The 15911-nt window shown below is 34.6% G+C and overlaps 2 protein-coding genes across 2 annotated transcripts; one reads left to right on the top strand and one right to left on the bottom strand.

Annotated features, from left to right (window-relative positions):
- Nucleotides 1–9675: 9675 nt before the first annotated feature.
- On the bottom strand, nt 9676–12536 carry LOC127525529 (endothelial cell-specific molecule 1-like). Its single transcript, XM_051918137.1, has 3 exons — nt 12017–12536; nt 10586–10729; nt 9676–10443 (listed from the first exon to the last, which is right to left on the bottom strand). The coding sequence occupies exons 1-3, from the start codon at nt 12321–12323 to the stop codon at nt 10361–10363; spliced, it is 534 nt and encodes a 177-aa protein (XP_051774097.1). The 5' UTR covers nt 12324–12536; the 3' UTR covers nt 9676–10360.
- Nucleotides 12537–13930: 1394 nt separating this feature from the next.
- On the top strand, nt 13931–15221 carry LOC127524990 (THAP domain-containing protein 1-like). Its single transcript, XM_051917144.1, has 2 exons — nt 13931–14153; nt 14601–15221. Exons 1-2 carry the CDS (start codon nt 13951–13953, stop codon nt 15181–15183), a joined length of 786 nt encoding a protein of 261 aa, XP_051773104.1. The 5' UTR covers nt 13931–13950; the 3' UTR covers nt 15184–15221.
- Nucleotides 15222–15911: the final 690 nt, after the last annotated feature.

Here is a 15911-nt window from a genome sequence, read left to right as displayed (position 1 = left end):
AGTATGCCTACCTTGATTAGCTGGTTCAGGAGTTTTTTTGTTTGTTTGTTTGTTTGTTTTGTTTTGTTTTTAATTCAGCATGGACACTGTAATTTAATCAAAAGTGGCAGTAAAGACATTAATAATGTTACAAAATGTTTATTTTCAAATAAATGCTGTTTTTTAACCTTTCTATTCATCAAAGAACCATTAAATTGTATCAAGGTCTCCACAAGACTATTAAGCAGCACAATAAATGTTACTTGAGCAGCGAATCAGCACATTAGAAGGATCATGTGACACTGAAGACTGGACTTATGATGCTATATGAATATATGAAAATAGAAAACAATTCATTCAGATTGTAATAATAATATTTTACAATATTGCTGTTTTTACTATATATTATTGATCAAATAAATACAGCCTATATATGAGCATAAGAAACCACTTTCAAAAATATTTAAAAACATTACAGACACTGAACTTTTGAACACTATTTGTTCCTTGTGTATGTACAAGATAAAACATCTTTTTAAATAGATTATAGTTTACTCATGAGTTACTGTAATTTCCTCAATGTTTATTATTCCTGTTCACTTGTCGCTTGTTTGTGACATGGCTAGCTGGTATTTTCACTGCTAAAAGTGTTTAATTGTTGTTTTCTCCTTGAACTACCTCACTGTTTATATTAAAGGAACACTCCACTTTTTTAAAAAATAGGCTCATTTTCCAATTCCCCTAGAGTTAAACAGTTGAGTTTTACCGTTTTCGAATCCATTCAGCCGATCTCCGGGTCTGGCGGTACCACTTTTAGCATAGCTTAGCATAGTTCATTGAATCTGATTAGACCGTTAGCATCTCGTTAAAAAATGACCAAAGAGTTTCAATATTTTTCCTATTTAAAACTCGACTCTTCTGTAGTTACATCGTGTACTAAGACCGACAAAAAATTAAAAGTTGCGATTTTCTAGGCCGATATGACTAGGAACTATACTCTCATTCCGGCGTAATGATCAAGGAACTTTGCTGCCGTACCATGGGTGCAGCAGGCGCAATGATATTACGCAGCGTCTGTGACCCCCTGCTTGCACAGGGAGCGTGCCTTGCAACCATGGAGACATTTGTGAGAGGCGGTGCGTAATATCATTGCGCCTGCTGCACCCATGGTACGGCAGCAAAGTTCCTTGATCATTACGCCGGAATGACAGCATAGTTCCTAGTCATATCGGCCTAGAAAATTGCAACTTTTAATTTTCCTTCGGTCTTAGTACATGATGTAACTACAGAAGAGTCAAGTTTTAAATAGGAAAAATATCGAAACTCTTTGGTCATTTTTTAATGAAATGCTAACAGTCTAATCAGATTCAATGAACTACGCTAAGCTATGCTAAAAGTGGTACCGCCAGACCCGGCGATCGGCTGAATGGATTCGAAAACGGTAAAACTCAACTGTTTAACTCTAGGGGAGTTGGAAAATGAGCCTATTTTCAAAAAAAGTGGAGTGTTCCTTTAAGGTCAATTGACTATAATAGTTAACACTTAAAGTTTATGAGATACTGTACACTTTAAGTTCTCCATTTTAACCTTTTTTTTCACCATTTTGCTTTCATTAGTTCTTTTTATAATCTTGCAATGACCAATGATTTACTTAAAAATACAAAGCGCATGTATTGTAAATAATTGTAGATCATTTCCTCAGACATAATGAGCTGTTTGTGTCTTTCATCTTGTTTGTGAAATGTTTTCTTTCCGTAAGATAACAGTCAGTAGTGAGAACAACAGGAGGTATCGGCACCACTCACACGCTCACTCCCTCACTCACACACCCCATGATAAGACAAGAAAAAAAAAATCATCTACATTATTCTGTGATGTGATATGTTGATCTGCCCAAACAGTGATAAGAAGCCTGAGTCTTTTATAAAAACAAAGAACTACGTGATGAACAGCCATGCATTGAAAACATCAATATTTGCATCTTTTATGTGACGGAATGTCAGAAAAAATAAAGGAAAAGTGTACAACCATTATTAGACTGATTACATCTGTATACTAAAGACATTAGCTCTGCAGGTTAAAATAACCCAGAATATTTATCACTGAAAAACAGACGTGTTACATTTGATAATTAAATTTTCTTGAATAACATTATATTCAGTTAGTTAAGGGTGGGATCTGAAAGAAAAACAATTCAGTTTGACTGAAAAAAATTACAGTTTTTGAAACAAATTTAATTTGTGATATGTAAAAAATATATTTTTTTATTATTTATATATTATATTATATTATATTATATTACATTATTATTGTTATTTTAATAGAATTGCCTGATAATTAATAACATAATAAATATTAGGGGTGTAACAGTAGCCTACACAAAACTGACGGTTCTGTACGTACCTCGGTTTTGAAGTCACGGTTCGGTTCGGTACAGCAGGGGGAGAAAACTAAACAAAACTGCTTTTCTTAATTAAACAGTGGTTTACTGAACAAATCGTGTCTCTGTCTTTAAATGAATTCATTTATAATTAAAAGTTTCTTAAGAATAAAAAAAAAAGATCTTTGCTAATGCTAACTATATAGGGAGCCATTACTAAAGGTAACAACAGAGCCCAAGCTATTAGCCTAAATTCAGTTGATATATATATTTAAATATAATAATCAACACTCAAATAACAAATTGTATGCAAACATGTAAGCTGCACAAGGCAGTTTTTACATTAACTTCTAAATCTAATTATAAAATTGTGTTTTTACTCCAATTCCTTGTTGAAATATAATCATTTACACAGTGGCTGACATTTTCGTGACAGATTTTAAACGTACATTAAATAATCAAGACTAACAAGTTAAGTAAAATATAATTAGCCTAATATATAGGCTAATGTAGTGCATATATTTAGCGAAATAGTTAATTTCTCTGGCAAGCCAACAAGCTGTGGACTCGCCTGAGGTAAATGCTAGGTGACAGTGTTTACAAGCTGTTTTATTGACGTCTTTCCGCCATTGAAACGCTAAGAGGCTCGTTTGAGATGAGCAAATTCTGCGCAGAACTGATCACCGCGAGATGCATGCCAGTTAGAAATGTGTCCGAGGGTGGGCCACCTTGCTCTGATGTCATGCCGACGTGTGTCAAAAAAGTCTCGCGAGGGCGAGGCGGCCTCATCGGATTCTGCAGTCGGGCGCAGTTGCTCTCCACCGACTGCACGATGGGAAACGACTTGATGACGACACAGCTTTATGCTTATTGGTTTAAACAACTGTGATGTATTGATCTGTTTTAAAATGTTTGATTTTAAAACACTAATATCATGCTTTTATGTGTAAAAATAATGTGTGAATATTCCCAAACTCTCTGACAGTGCGATCTCTCTATGGGTTATGTGATTGTTGTCATTTATAAAAAAAATATATATAAAAACATGTCTATAATTAAAGTAAAAATGATTGATACACACATCCTTCGAATGGAAATAAATAACAAGTACTTTGGGTGTATTGTTCATTATGTTTATTTTCATATAAAAGCAACAGAACTTGAATTACATCCAGTTTATCAGCAACACAAAGCACGAGTGTGAATCCCGTGATATCCGCCTTTGATCTCGTAGGTGTGTGATCCACTACGAGAACAGAGAACTGTCCGTCTTGCCTGCACTTTTTTCACTCCTCCCCTCACTGCAGCCGCCTACTCTCGCCTACATTTCAGGCAAGGCTAGGCGCATCTCAAACAAGCCTAGTGTTTACAAGCTGTTTTATCGATGTCTTTCCGCCGTTGAAACACTAGGCTTGTTCGAGATGCATCGGCGTATGACATCAAAGTACCGCGAGAGCATTTGGAGAGCGAACGCTTTTGAAACGCTTTTGCGGTACTTTGATGTCAGTCTGCGCAGCACCGATCTCAAACAAGCCTACTGATGATTGAGCGATTACATGACATATTATACGTTTCAGTAAGTTGTACTGTATCTTTCAACATACCTTCAGATGTTCATTCATGTTTATTCTGTAACTAGTAGTATTAAAGAGGAAGAGATTTCCTCTTGAAATGACTTGCCTGTGCAGTGATCTGTCACACCACATTAAAGAGCCTCAAAACACATTTTTTGCTTGGAATTTGTGATAAAATGGTCAGAATTTGAAAGATAACACTTTGTTCTGTATCGAAAGTAACAAAACTCAGAGCTTATTGCTATTATTGATGGTTAGGCTACAACGCTGTATTTGTCGTGTAGATCCAATGGGCCTGGGCGGGGCAGCAGGGGGCGGGGTGCGTTCGGTACGCCATGAGAGTATCGCGGTACTTACAGTGAGTGGTGCATCGCGGTTTTTCGGTTTGGTTTGAATATTGTTACACCCGTAATAAATATTAGATTAATAAGGGAAATAGTATTGCTAAAAGTAATCTGCCATTTTACTTATTTAGTTATGTATTAATTGGTAAAAAAATCTAACATTAAAGATCATTTTATTTAATGTAGGAAAAATGTACACTATTGTTCAAAAGAAGTTTGTTTTTTGTAACAATAGTTGATCAATAGTAAGAGTAAAGACATTTGTTACAAAAAAATTAAAATTGTGATACAAAATGCTGTTCTTTTGAACTTTCTGTTTATCAAAGAATCCTGAAAAATTCACAGTTTTCACAAAAATATTAAGCAGCACAATTGTTGAAAACATTAATAATAAGAAATGTTTCTTGAGCAGCAAATCAAAGCAAAACTTCTTTCAAAAACATTAAAAACTCAAACTTCTAAACAGTAACTCCATTTGATGCTATTAAGGAAAATGATCTACTATAATACAATGAAATATTTATATGAAAAACTGTTATTTTATCAAAATGCGCAAACTACAATTGATTAGGCATCTATGTAAAATAAAATCTTTTGCATCCAGATGGTGTAGTTACAGAAACTACCAGCAGGGGGTTAACAGAGCCAAACCTTTACCCATCAGTCCTAACAGATTAGGGATTGTGGGAAATGGTTTATTTCACACACATTGTCAACCTAAACACCTACACAAACAGTGTAAAGTGTTAAGTCGTGACCGGTTTGTGTGCAGAAATGTTGGCTGTCGGCTTCAAAGCCACTTCGAGACATTATTGGAGCGTTTTCACGACTCTGTAGGCCTGTGGAATTCCAAACATCTAATCAATTTCTCGTCTGCGTATTTATTCCTAAATTTAGACATCCGATTCATTGTTGTTGAAGTGGACGACACAGACGTCGCTTGATTTCTGTGAAGGTCGTGACCTAACACTCATTTGAGTTACCGTTATGCACTTCGCCCAGGCTAATAAACAACCTGTTGCCGTCGAAATATCAACACGGTCCGTTGCTGTAAATCAGGCATATTTACGAGGTGCTTTGTACACCTTTGTTTCTGAAGGGCGATGTTGACGTGTTCGGGGAGTCAGATAAAGGGTATTTCTCACCAACTCCTTCCTGTTTTTCCGAACAAGGCCTTTGTTTGGCCGCAGAACTCCTGCTCCTCAGTTCTCAGGGGAATGATGAACCGCTGCATTCGTGCCTGAGTGAAGCACGGAACAGATCTGTGTTATCAGAGACCTCTTCAACTCTCTCTCTCTTGTTGTCTGTCTCTCCGTCAGCATGTTTTGTGTCTTGACCGGGTCATGGTCACACATATTCAGAAGAGTATAATGAAAAATAACTAAGTGTCAGTGACGTCAGTTTATCTTGCAAAACTCCACAGTTCTTCTTCTTCTCGCTTGTACATTTCCGGCCAAAAGTTTGGAATAATTATGTTTTTGAAAAAAGTCTCTTATGCTCACCAAGGCTGCATTTATTTAATCAAAAATACATATACATTTAAAGTAATTGTTTTCTTTTTTTAATATATTTAAAAAATGTAATTTATTCCTGTGATGGCAAAGCTGTATTTTCAGCATCTAGTGTCACATGATCCTTCAGAAATCATTCTAATATGCTGATTTGCTGCTCAAGAAACATTTCTTGTTATTATCAATGTCTTTGCTGCTTAATAATTTTGTGGAAATTGTGATATACTACAATTAAAAAGTATGATAAAAAAAAGAAAGGAAAAGATTAATACTTTTATTCAGCAGTTTGATCAAATGTGACATTAAATACATATATAATATAGGCTATCAGATAAAGAGCATGGCGTTTCTAGCACATATGAGATTCATATACCCTACCGTTCAAAAGTTTGTAGTTGAACTTTCTATTCATTAAAGAATCCTGAAAAAAATATAATGGTTTCCACAAAAATATCAAGCATCAAAAACTGACATTGAGCAGCAAATCAGCATATAATGATTTCTGAAAGATCATTAAAGATCATCATTCAAGTAATGATGCTGAAAATCACAAAAAATAAATGACATTTTAAAATATATTCAAAAAGAAAACAGTTATTTTAAAATATAATAATATTTCACAATATTGCTGTTTTTACTGTATTTCTGATCAAGTAAATGCAGCCTTATCATAAGAGACTTCTTTCAAAAACATTAAAAAAATCTTGCCAACTCCATTTTGTTGAAATGTATTGTAGTAAATTATGTTTTATATCATAATATTGTGTAAAAGTGCTAAAGGATGTTCACTGTCTAACACATCAGAGAATTTAGTTTTAGATTGAGGTAGATTTTATCGAACATCCTGACTCATATTTGTTAGATCTGCTCTAAATCTTGATGGTTAAAGTTGCAAAAGAGCAAATAGTGTATTAAGTGTGTGTGTGTGTGTGTGTGTGTGTGTGTGTGTGTGTCTGTGTGTGTAGTCCTGGTAATGTTATTTGGTCCTCACAAATATAGTAATACCAGTGATTTTTGACTTTGTAGGGACATTTTTTTGGTCCCCACGAGGAAAATGGTTTATAAATCATACGGAATGATGTTTTTTGAAAATGTAAAAATGCATAAAATTTTCTGTGATAGGTAGATTTAGGGGTAGGGTTAGGGTCAAGGGTCAAGAAAATACAGTTTGTAAAGTATAAAAATCATTATGTCTATGGAAAGTGTGTGTGTGTGTGTTTTACTGAGAGTCATAGGCAGTGCCATGAAGTCAAAGGTGTCTCATACTAAAGCTCATTGTGGCTTATAGAGGAAAGAATCGTTGCGCCTGTTGAGGAAACAATGCATGAAAAGAAGGAAAATCCTCAAGAAATGCTCCCGAATGGGACTCTAAAAATAAGCTTCAGCAGGAAGGTGAGCTTTTTGACCATTAAAAACCCTAGATGGCAATGACTTGAGCTTATATGTTGTTCTATTTTCTTGTATGACCCAAATGACACTTAAATGCACACATTTCAGGCCCGGTGCCATGAGAAATCAAGTCCCCCTCCAGGAATAAGGTCTCCTTTAGGACCCAGGCGGTAATGCCTGATCAAAAGTTGTTATTGTGATGTTTTGACTAATTATAACCTATTTGTATGATGTTTATTACATTGTGCACAATTAACATGCTTGAAATATGAAATGAATGCCTAATAACAAATTGGGGGGGGGTATAAGTATTGTTGGAACATACTATGTTCTGTAAAGGTAATTTAATGGTAATTTTACATGAATAGCAGTGTGGTATAGTATATAATAATAATAAGATAATACATTTTCATTAATTGTCATGCTAAACATCATCAATTTGAAACAAATAATTGGGAACTATACTGGAAGCAAAAAACATACCTAATATTATATAAGCTAAGCTAGCAGGCTAATAGGGTAGTGCATAATCTAACTAAAAAACAGTAAGAACGAGAAATGCTTGATTTCACAGTTAACCTATAGCTTCAGTTATATACTACTGTATGAACCATGTAATTTAAAAGACATTAATGGTCATTATAACACATTTTAAACAATATAAATCATAACATGGTTTTTCAGGAATTGCTAAAATACTACCCATTAAAAGTATCAATGGGATCACTCGAGGTCCTAAAGGAGACGCGATTCCTGGGGGGACTCGATTTCTCACCACATTTTATTAATTATGGGATGTGTTCATGCAATGCATGTTTATGAATTCCATTTACACTGAGACACTTTTTGTCATGTTTTTTAAATAACACAAATCATGATTTCATTGATTTCACACGTCAATAAACCTGTTTATGTTTCAGTGACATGAAGTTTGCTGCGCTGATATTTTGTTAACCTGCTGCGATGACGGAAGCGTGACATTCCTCTTTTCCTGTCCTGTCCTGTGGTGACGTGTGTCAGTTGATAAATTCCAGCCGTTTTTGAATCCTGTCCCAGAGGCAGACACAACAACAACAGGAAATAAGGCCATTTTCACAGGTGTCAGGAAACACAGGAAACAAACAAGTGGGATGCTGGGAAACAGCCTCATATGAGAACTCTGCGAGGTGAGGGATCTGATGGTTATTAATAGTCAGCGGTGGGTATTTTCAGAACTTGTGTTGAAGCGCATCTGCTGTACTGCTCAGGATGAGGACGGGTCACGGGGCAGTTTTCATACAGAAACCTCTGTGAAGGAGGTCAAAGCATCTGAATGCACTTTACATACATTTTCAAAGTTTATATTTTAATTTTAAGGGTGTAGAATATTTGTATGTGGTTTTATATTAGTTGAAATATTTCAGTAACTTTTTTTGGGGGTGAAGTCTAATTACACAATTAAATCTGATCTGAATACAATCTAAACACACCTTTTTTCCTCTAGCAGTGGTTTTGGATATTGATTTTAAAGTCCCCCTAGTCAATCATTTTATCCCTTAAAACTCATCGTTGATCACTAAAATGACATATTTAAAGGTTTTTTTTTTTTTTTTTTTTCCATTCTTTAAGCCTTAGCTTGAATTTTACACCCTTGCCTCATTTAGTATACGCGGTTCTATGAATATGCAAATTAGCCCCGCCTCCACTCACTCGCACTAGTTCAGAGATCCACTCATTGATGATCACACTTTGACGTGATTGGTTACACGGTAGTTTGTGATGTAAGAAACACCAGCAATTTCAAACCATGTTTTTGAGACTGTCTTTAGATCACTGGCGTTTTAAAGAGAAAATACTCAGAAATGGTGTTGACTTATGAATTTGCACATGGTTTGTGTTAAAGCATATTAACAACAACACATAAACATATAAACAACATTAAAAACTTGATTTTCACCACAGGGGAACTTTAAGTTAGGAGCCAATTCTATCATGAAAAAAAGTTAATGTTTTACTTTTTTCTGTTTAAAGTTTTCTAAAAATCTATTAAATTTCCTACAATATTTTTTTAAAGACATAGTATTTTAAATATAAAATAAAGCTATAATTCTCAATTCAGTGTTGTCAACATATACATGTCAACACATGTATACTGTATGTATGTGTATAACTTAAAAAAGTAAGTTACCTGGTTGCCTTAAAATTTTGAGTTCATTGAAATTAAAAAATTGAGTTAATACAATGAAGGTGATTGGTTTAATCAACAGAAACTTAAAATATTATGTTATCTGAACCACATTAATTATTGAAGTTGATTTGACAAAATTTGTCATTTTTTTTATACCTATAGGCCTATATATATAATATATGTATGTGTGTGTATACAAAATTAAAAATTAATAAAGGTAAAAAAAGTGAAAGTGATTTTTTTCACACTTTTAAAATATTTTAAAACGAGATTCCACTTTAAAAACGTGACAAAAAAAGAGAGAGAAAAATAGAAAAATAAATCAAGAGACTTTTTTCCTCATAGAATGACATGTTTTTATTTTAAATCTCATACATAAAGCAGTAAGAACTCATATCTCCTTCAAGAGGGTTTTAAAGCAAAAATTCACTGAGAATAATTTACATACAAATTAGAAAGATATACAGTCCATAATTTAGAATAATCTCCTTGGCCTTAATATACCACATTAAAAACAATTGTTTAGAATCACAGAAACCATCAAATATGTGATGCCATATTAAAGTCATAACTGATAGCTAATGGATCTGAGTCTGATATATAATCTTAGAATGTGTATGTATTTAAATATGATTATATAAACACTGCTGTGTGTTTATTGTATTACATTCATAATGTACAATTGTTTGTGTGTGTTCAATCAGTTCAACCATAATTTTGACATCTCATTTGTGTGTTTCAGCATAATAAGTCACTGAGGGAACATTATTATTGTGTTATCAAACTCTGATGGAAATTTGCATATTTATTTGTGTGTGTATGTGTGTGAGCCAGTGACATGAATTCATGGTGACATGCTTTGGAATAAATATAACTTGCATACACATCTGTAAAATATACAGAATAAAACATATCGTTTTCTTTGACCATTTTAAACATATTAAAATATATCCATTTGGTCCTTTAATATATTATGCTACATGTACACTAACTAAACTGAAGAGTGAGAGTTGCTGTCAGCGAGGGGTGAGAAAATTGCGAGCGGAGGATCGATTGCTGCTGGTTTCAGTGTTCGTGTCACCCGAGCCCAATTCATTACCTGTCATGATAAAAAAATAAATAATAATAATATTCTACACAATTTCACTTTATATCAAAGGACACTTAAAGTGATTTTTAAAAATCTAAAATTATTACTAAAGATAAATTATTTTGTGCAGTTAAATAAACAATAAACTCACCTTCACTTGAATGAGATTTCAGCATGGCCATTTTAGCCAAGAATTTAAAGGACAGACAAGCTCCCGTTTCTCTGTCACACAGTCCACCTGCTTTACAGTTGCACGCTTTCCGACATTCCATACCGTAAGTTCCATACATGCAGTCTGAGAAGAAAAACAAACATGTTACAGCTAATTTAGCCATTACAGGATCTGTAGGTAAATATTTGCCATGACTTTTCCACTTGTCATTGGTAAATACTCTCTTTTTGAAGATATTTGCTCATCGCTGATCCAGTATTTGTGTAAAGGATCATACGGGCTCACTTACATCTAACACTTGTGGTAAGGCTCTATTAAAGAACTGAGTGTGAGTGTGTTCCCCTAATACAAAGTGTTCATTCACCAACTCACGTTGTTCTTACATAATACATTAAGTAATAATTTGAGGGGCCCTAGAAGGACTTCACAGAAAAGACACTCTAGGGGGGAGTTTTCTTTAGTATGCTGAACTGTTCTTTAACCTGCTGAGACCACCCCAAAACCTTCAGATAACCATGAGGGTTTTGGTAAATATTTGAATATTCTAAAAAACAAAACAAAAAAACAAAATGTGTGTGTATATATATATATATATATATGTGTGTGTGTGTGTGTGTGTGTGTGTGTGTATATACATATATATATATATATATATATATATATATATATTTATATAACTCAACAACAAAGAAAAATGAATCTGCCTTGAACACACTATATTTATATATATTAGTGTTCAAGGCAGATTAATTTTTTTTAGAATTTTTTGTGTGTAATCTGAATTTGAAATATACAAATATGATTTTATTAGTAAAGGGCATTATAAAAAAACTATATATATATATATAAAATAAAAAAATATATATTCTTGAATACACATATTTTCTTGTTTTGAACTTGCTTTATGATTCTTTTTTTAAAAAGCCTTTATGAAAACAATATTGATCACAGGAGACACAAAATTAAAGGTTTGATATAAATATTCTTATATCTTATTAAACTTCCGCAAAAAGCTAGTACATTTTTTTTTTTTACAATTACTTAGTAAAACAAAAATATATCTCATGTAATTTTAGATAGATAGATAGATAGATAGAACTTAAATTTACATGTGATATATTACAGTTATGGATGCTAAGTAATAAGTATATACCAAGTATGTGTGTGTGTGTGTGTGTGTGTGTGTGTATATATATTCAATAAATTGCTTTATATAAAGAAATGATCTGATTCATCTCTTTGGTAAGAAAAAAGTAATAATTCAACTTGCTCTGAAAGTTGCATTTGATTTTAACTTAAGTTGTGTTAATACTGAAGACACTGATTACAAAATCATTGAATACTTTGAATATGTGAATCCCCCCATACACAACCCCATCTGCCTGAGCAGGTGCACACAGCAGACTGTACCTTTACAGATGCCATATTCATCTCCATAATCATCCTCATCTTTGTAGAAGTCACAGAAGAGTCCCGGTCCGCACTTGACGCCGTGCATCCCCGACACGGTGCGGTAGCAGTGCTCTCCCCGTCCCGCCGCACAGACCTGGCAGCATCCGCAGTCATCCAACACCGTGCGCCTGCAGCGCTGCGTCGAGCCGCACTGCGCGGGGTTGCATTTGTCCGGGCAGTTCACGGCATATTTACCACCGGGACCCCACGCGTCAGCATCTCCAAACACCATCAACAAGAACACTGGGATCGCGTATAAATGCATGACTTGAAGTGATGGCGAACACCACGCTGGATGCTGTGCTCGGGTCTAGTGCACTAGGGAGGAGCTGTCCTCTTCTTAGAAGTGATAGTGAATGAAACAGCTCGGACTGCATGGCTGTCAGCTTTAAACAAGTTTGTTTTGCACATAGTATGCCCTCGTCAATTTCCTCAATCCGGTGTTGTTGTCTATTTGCCAGCCTCCCCCCTTCCCTGTTTTAGAAATCCGGCGTGGAAGTGGAATTAGAGCCGTGCTGCCATCCAGGAATTGATGTCATCACTGAAGTCTGGAGTTGTTTGTTTGAAGGTTTTTAAGGATGACCTCCGTGACCCCCACGCGTTCCTAACGTGAACGTGTATGACGAGATGCTTTGGGTTAGAGGGTTTAAGTTCATCATCTCAGTTTACATGAGATATATTATAGTTTTTTACTAATTGTAAAAAAAAAAGTTTAATAAGAAAAAGTATTAAAAAGTTTAATTATTAATTCATTATTAATTAGTCTAGTAAATATTAATTTGATTCAATTAAATGTGCTAGGGTAAATGAACCAGTGAGTCTAATAGAAAGACAACCACTGTAAGTCAAGTAATGTAGCCTATTATAATTATTTCTAATTGTATTTATATCATAGAATGACATGAAGTCTTTGTGGAGATTGTGTGTGTATATGGATTCATTCAATATAAATATAATATATCCAAGCTTCAATTTGCTTTCTTTCAGTATTATCTGAACAATTTAAAGAAGGGGGCCATGAAAATAATTTTCATAAAGTGACCCATTTTTTCTGATATTTTTTCCATAAAATAATCGGGTTATTTTTCAGTTCTCTGCTGTTTTTTCTTGTAGAGAACATCAAGATATCATTTATGATGCTTTCAGAAATTTGCTGTTAGAAACGTAAATTTTACTAAAACATTGACTTGATAGAAATGTTGTCTTGAAATAATCTGATTTTATTACATTTTGATAGCACACATACATCTCGGAGACGTCTATTTGATGTGTGTGTTTACATCTGGAAGACATAGCCTGTTTTTTTGAGTGTTTGCTCATCTGCAAAACGTCTATAGGACGTTTCCTGATGTTTATGATTTAGAATGTATGTAAAGCTGACATCTTAAAGACGGTTTGTAAACAGCAGATGCTTTCCAGATTAAGTGATCTATAAAAGACATCTTGCAGACGTACATGTGCTATCTAAAAGTAAGCTTAATGAGACCTTTATATACCTATCTTGAAAGTCAAACTCTTTGAATGTTCTTTTCTGCGATCTTTGTCCGATTTTGTCTTCATAAATGTGTATATTAGAAAGGAACACAAGAACCTTATACGCTCAGGGGCGCTGCAATGCAGGTAAACTATCACTAGATGACGCTGTTGCATAAAATAACGGCAGGAGAACTGTGGTAGGTAGAGGGAAGGCTTTAACTGGGTGATTTAACAAATAAAACTAAATTTCAGTGTGTTTCCCACGCAAAGTCATTCTGTACCATCAGAATATTTGTAATAGAGCGCAGTCATATGGATGACTTTTATGATAGGCTACTTATGGTGCTTTTGCATTCAACCACATCATAAACTGAACCACTCTGACACTCCCCACTCCAGTCCAGTAGTGGGCGGAAATGCAGGATTGGTTTGTCAAACGCCAGAACAAGTATTGCTTTCTTGTGCTTGCATTGGTTGTAAACACAGACACAACTCACTTAAATTTCTGTAGTTTTAGATGTTTGGTCTTTGTCTTGAACTTGAAGCTTCATATGATGTCGTGCGCAGCTGTAAACTGTACAAATCGCCACTCACAAGGATCTAGTGTACAATTTTTTCGGTAAGTTAGATTTACTATGAATGATTTCTCTCTGCCAATATTTAATAATAATAATAATAATAATAATATTAGCAATAGTAATGTTATCCGCTGAGAACCTTGTCGGAAATCATCGGCATTCTGGCTGAGTTTGATTCAACAAGCTGCAACTTATATAAAAACACTTTACGCTGGGTGACGTTCTTATTTGCAACAAGTAAACCGATTCTTTGATAAAAAAAAAACAGAATATATATATATATTTTTTTCCTTTTCCCCCCAGCAGTACATCTCATATTTAATTGCATTTTCAACAGTTGTGACCAGCGATGCTTCTTTTGAATCGATTCTTTGAATCTTGCAGTGAATCGATTGATCCAGTCGGGATATACTATACTGTATATATACTGTCTTGAATGTATATATTGTCTTTTTCCATTTGTCTATTTATCTTTATATCTCATTCAGTTTCCCTTTAGGTGATAACAGCAGGCTGCAGCAGTGGCTGGTGAACATCAGACGGGACAAGTGGAAGCCAACTCCCTCTTCTCGCCTATGTTCTCTCCATTTTGAAGATAACTGTTTCTTTACAAACAATAAGGGCCAAGTGCGCCTTACTACAGCTGCTGTTCCCACCATCTTTTCTTTCCCTGACCACTTGCAAAAGTGGTCACAACACACCAGGCGAAGGCAGAGGAGTGGAGATGTTGTATTGAGAGACGCTGAAGCTGTGGAGGAGATTGTGAGGGTTATTGTGGATGAAAGCAATGGGGCATCAGAGATTCATCCCGGTGGACGATGTAACATTTCATATAGCCATTTACCCTGCCGTCCTTCTGTGCCATCAGACACAGTTTGTCATCCATTGGATCACACTTACATGGCCGAATCGGCAGAGACGCTGACGAACAATTTAAACTTGGCCAAGGGTGAGCTTGCGGCCTACAGGAAACAGCTGAAACTGCAGAGCGCCAGGATTAGAAGGTTGAAGAAGAAAGTGACTTCACTGTCCTCTATTGTTTCAGAGTTAAGACAAGAGAGAAGACTTTGATTTGTTTTAAATTGTAATAAAAGCTCTTTTTGAAAAAATGCTGTGATTTCAGTGTGCTTTTGTTGGAGGTTTTGCAGTTAAGCAATATTATTGTGACCAGAGGCAATTCGGAGGCCCGTTTCAAAGGAACAGATGGAGTACGGAGTATTGTAACCAGTGTTGGGACAGTTACTTTTTAAAAGTAATGCATTACAATATTGCGTTACTCCCTAAAAAAAGTTACTTTTTAATTAAAAGTAATGTGTTACATTACTTTTGCATTACTTTTTCTCACCTGGGCTGGGCTGTTTGTTTTTTAATAATAATGAAAAAAGTTACATTTTTGACAAATGTTAAGGCTCTTTCACACCAAAAGTGAAATGAATAAGGTCTGCAGCAAAGATTCATTGGTTCATGAAGTGATCTTAAATACATAAAGTATTATATTTGTGTAATTTAATATAGTTAATTATTACAGGTTTGCGTAAAATTCTGAGATTGCATTTCATTCTGTTTTTATTCATTTTGAGGAATACTGAATGTTTTCATGGAAGTGAGATGAGTAAATTCATGTTCACATTTAGTCTAGAACTACAATAATGTTTACACAGCACACACAACACCTCTGCACTTTATTTCTCTCAACATGGGGACAGGAGAGCTGTCAGTCAATAAATGTGAAAAAGTAACAGATATTTTCTTGTAAACTGAAAAAGTAATGCATTACTTTACTAGTTACTTGAAAAAGT

This window comes from Ctenopharyngodon idella, chromosome 13, assembly GCF_019924925.1.
Source record: "Ctenopharyngodon idella isolate HZGC_01 chromosome 13, HZGC01, whole genome shotgun sequence".
In the NCBI taxonomy this organism is placed as follows: Eukaryota; Metazoa; Chordata; class Actinopteri; order Cypriniformes; family Xenocyprididae; genus Ctenopharyngodon; species Ctenopharyngodon idella.
This window is presented reverse-complemented; position numbering and strand designations above follow the sequence as displayed.

Excerpts from the sequence above, each read along its gene's own strand:
- LOC127525529 (XM_051918137.1), bottom strand. The coding sequence starts at position 12,323 with ATGCATTTATACGCGATCCCAGTGTTCTTGTTGATGGTGTTTGGAGAT. Across the intron at positions 10,730-12,016 it reads TGAATATGGCATCTGTAAAG|ACTGCATGTATGGAACTTAC; the intron begins GTACAGTCTGCT and ends TTTTCTTCTCAG. Across the intron at positions 10,444-10,585 it reads GAAATCTCATTCAAGTGAAG|GTAATGAATTGGGCTCGGGT; the intron begins GTGAGTTTATTG and ends TTATCATGACAG.
- LOC127524990 (XM_051917144.1), top strand. The coding sequence starts at position 13,951 with ATGCAGGATTGGTTTGTCAAACGCCAGAACAAGTATTGCTTTCTTGTG. Across the intron at positions 14,154-14,600 it reads TCTAGTGTACAATTTTTTCG|TTTCCCTTTAGGTGATAACA; the intron begins GTAAGTTAGATT and ends TATCTCATTCAG.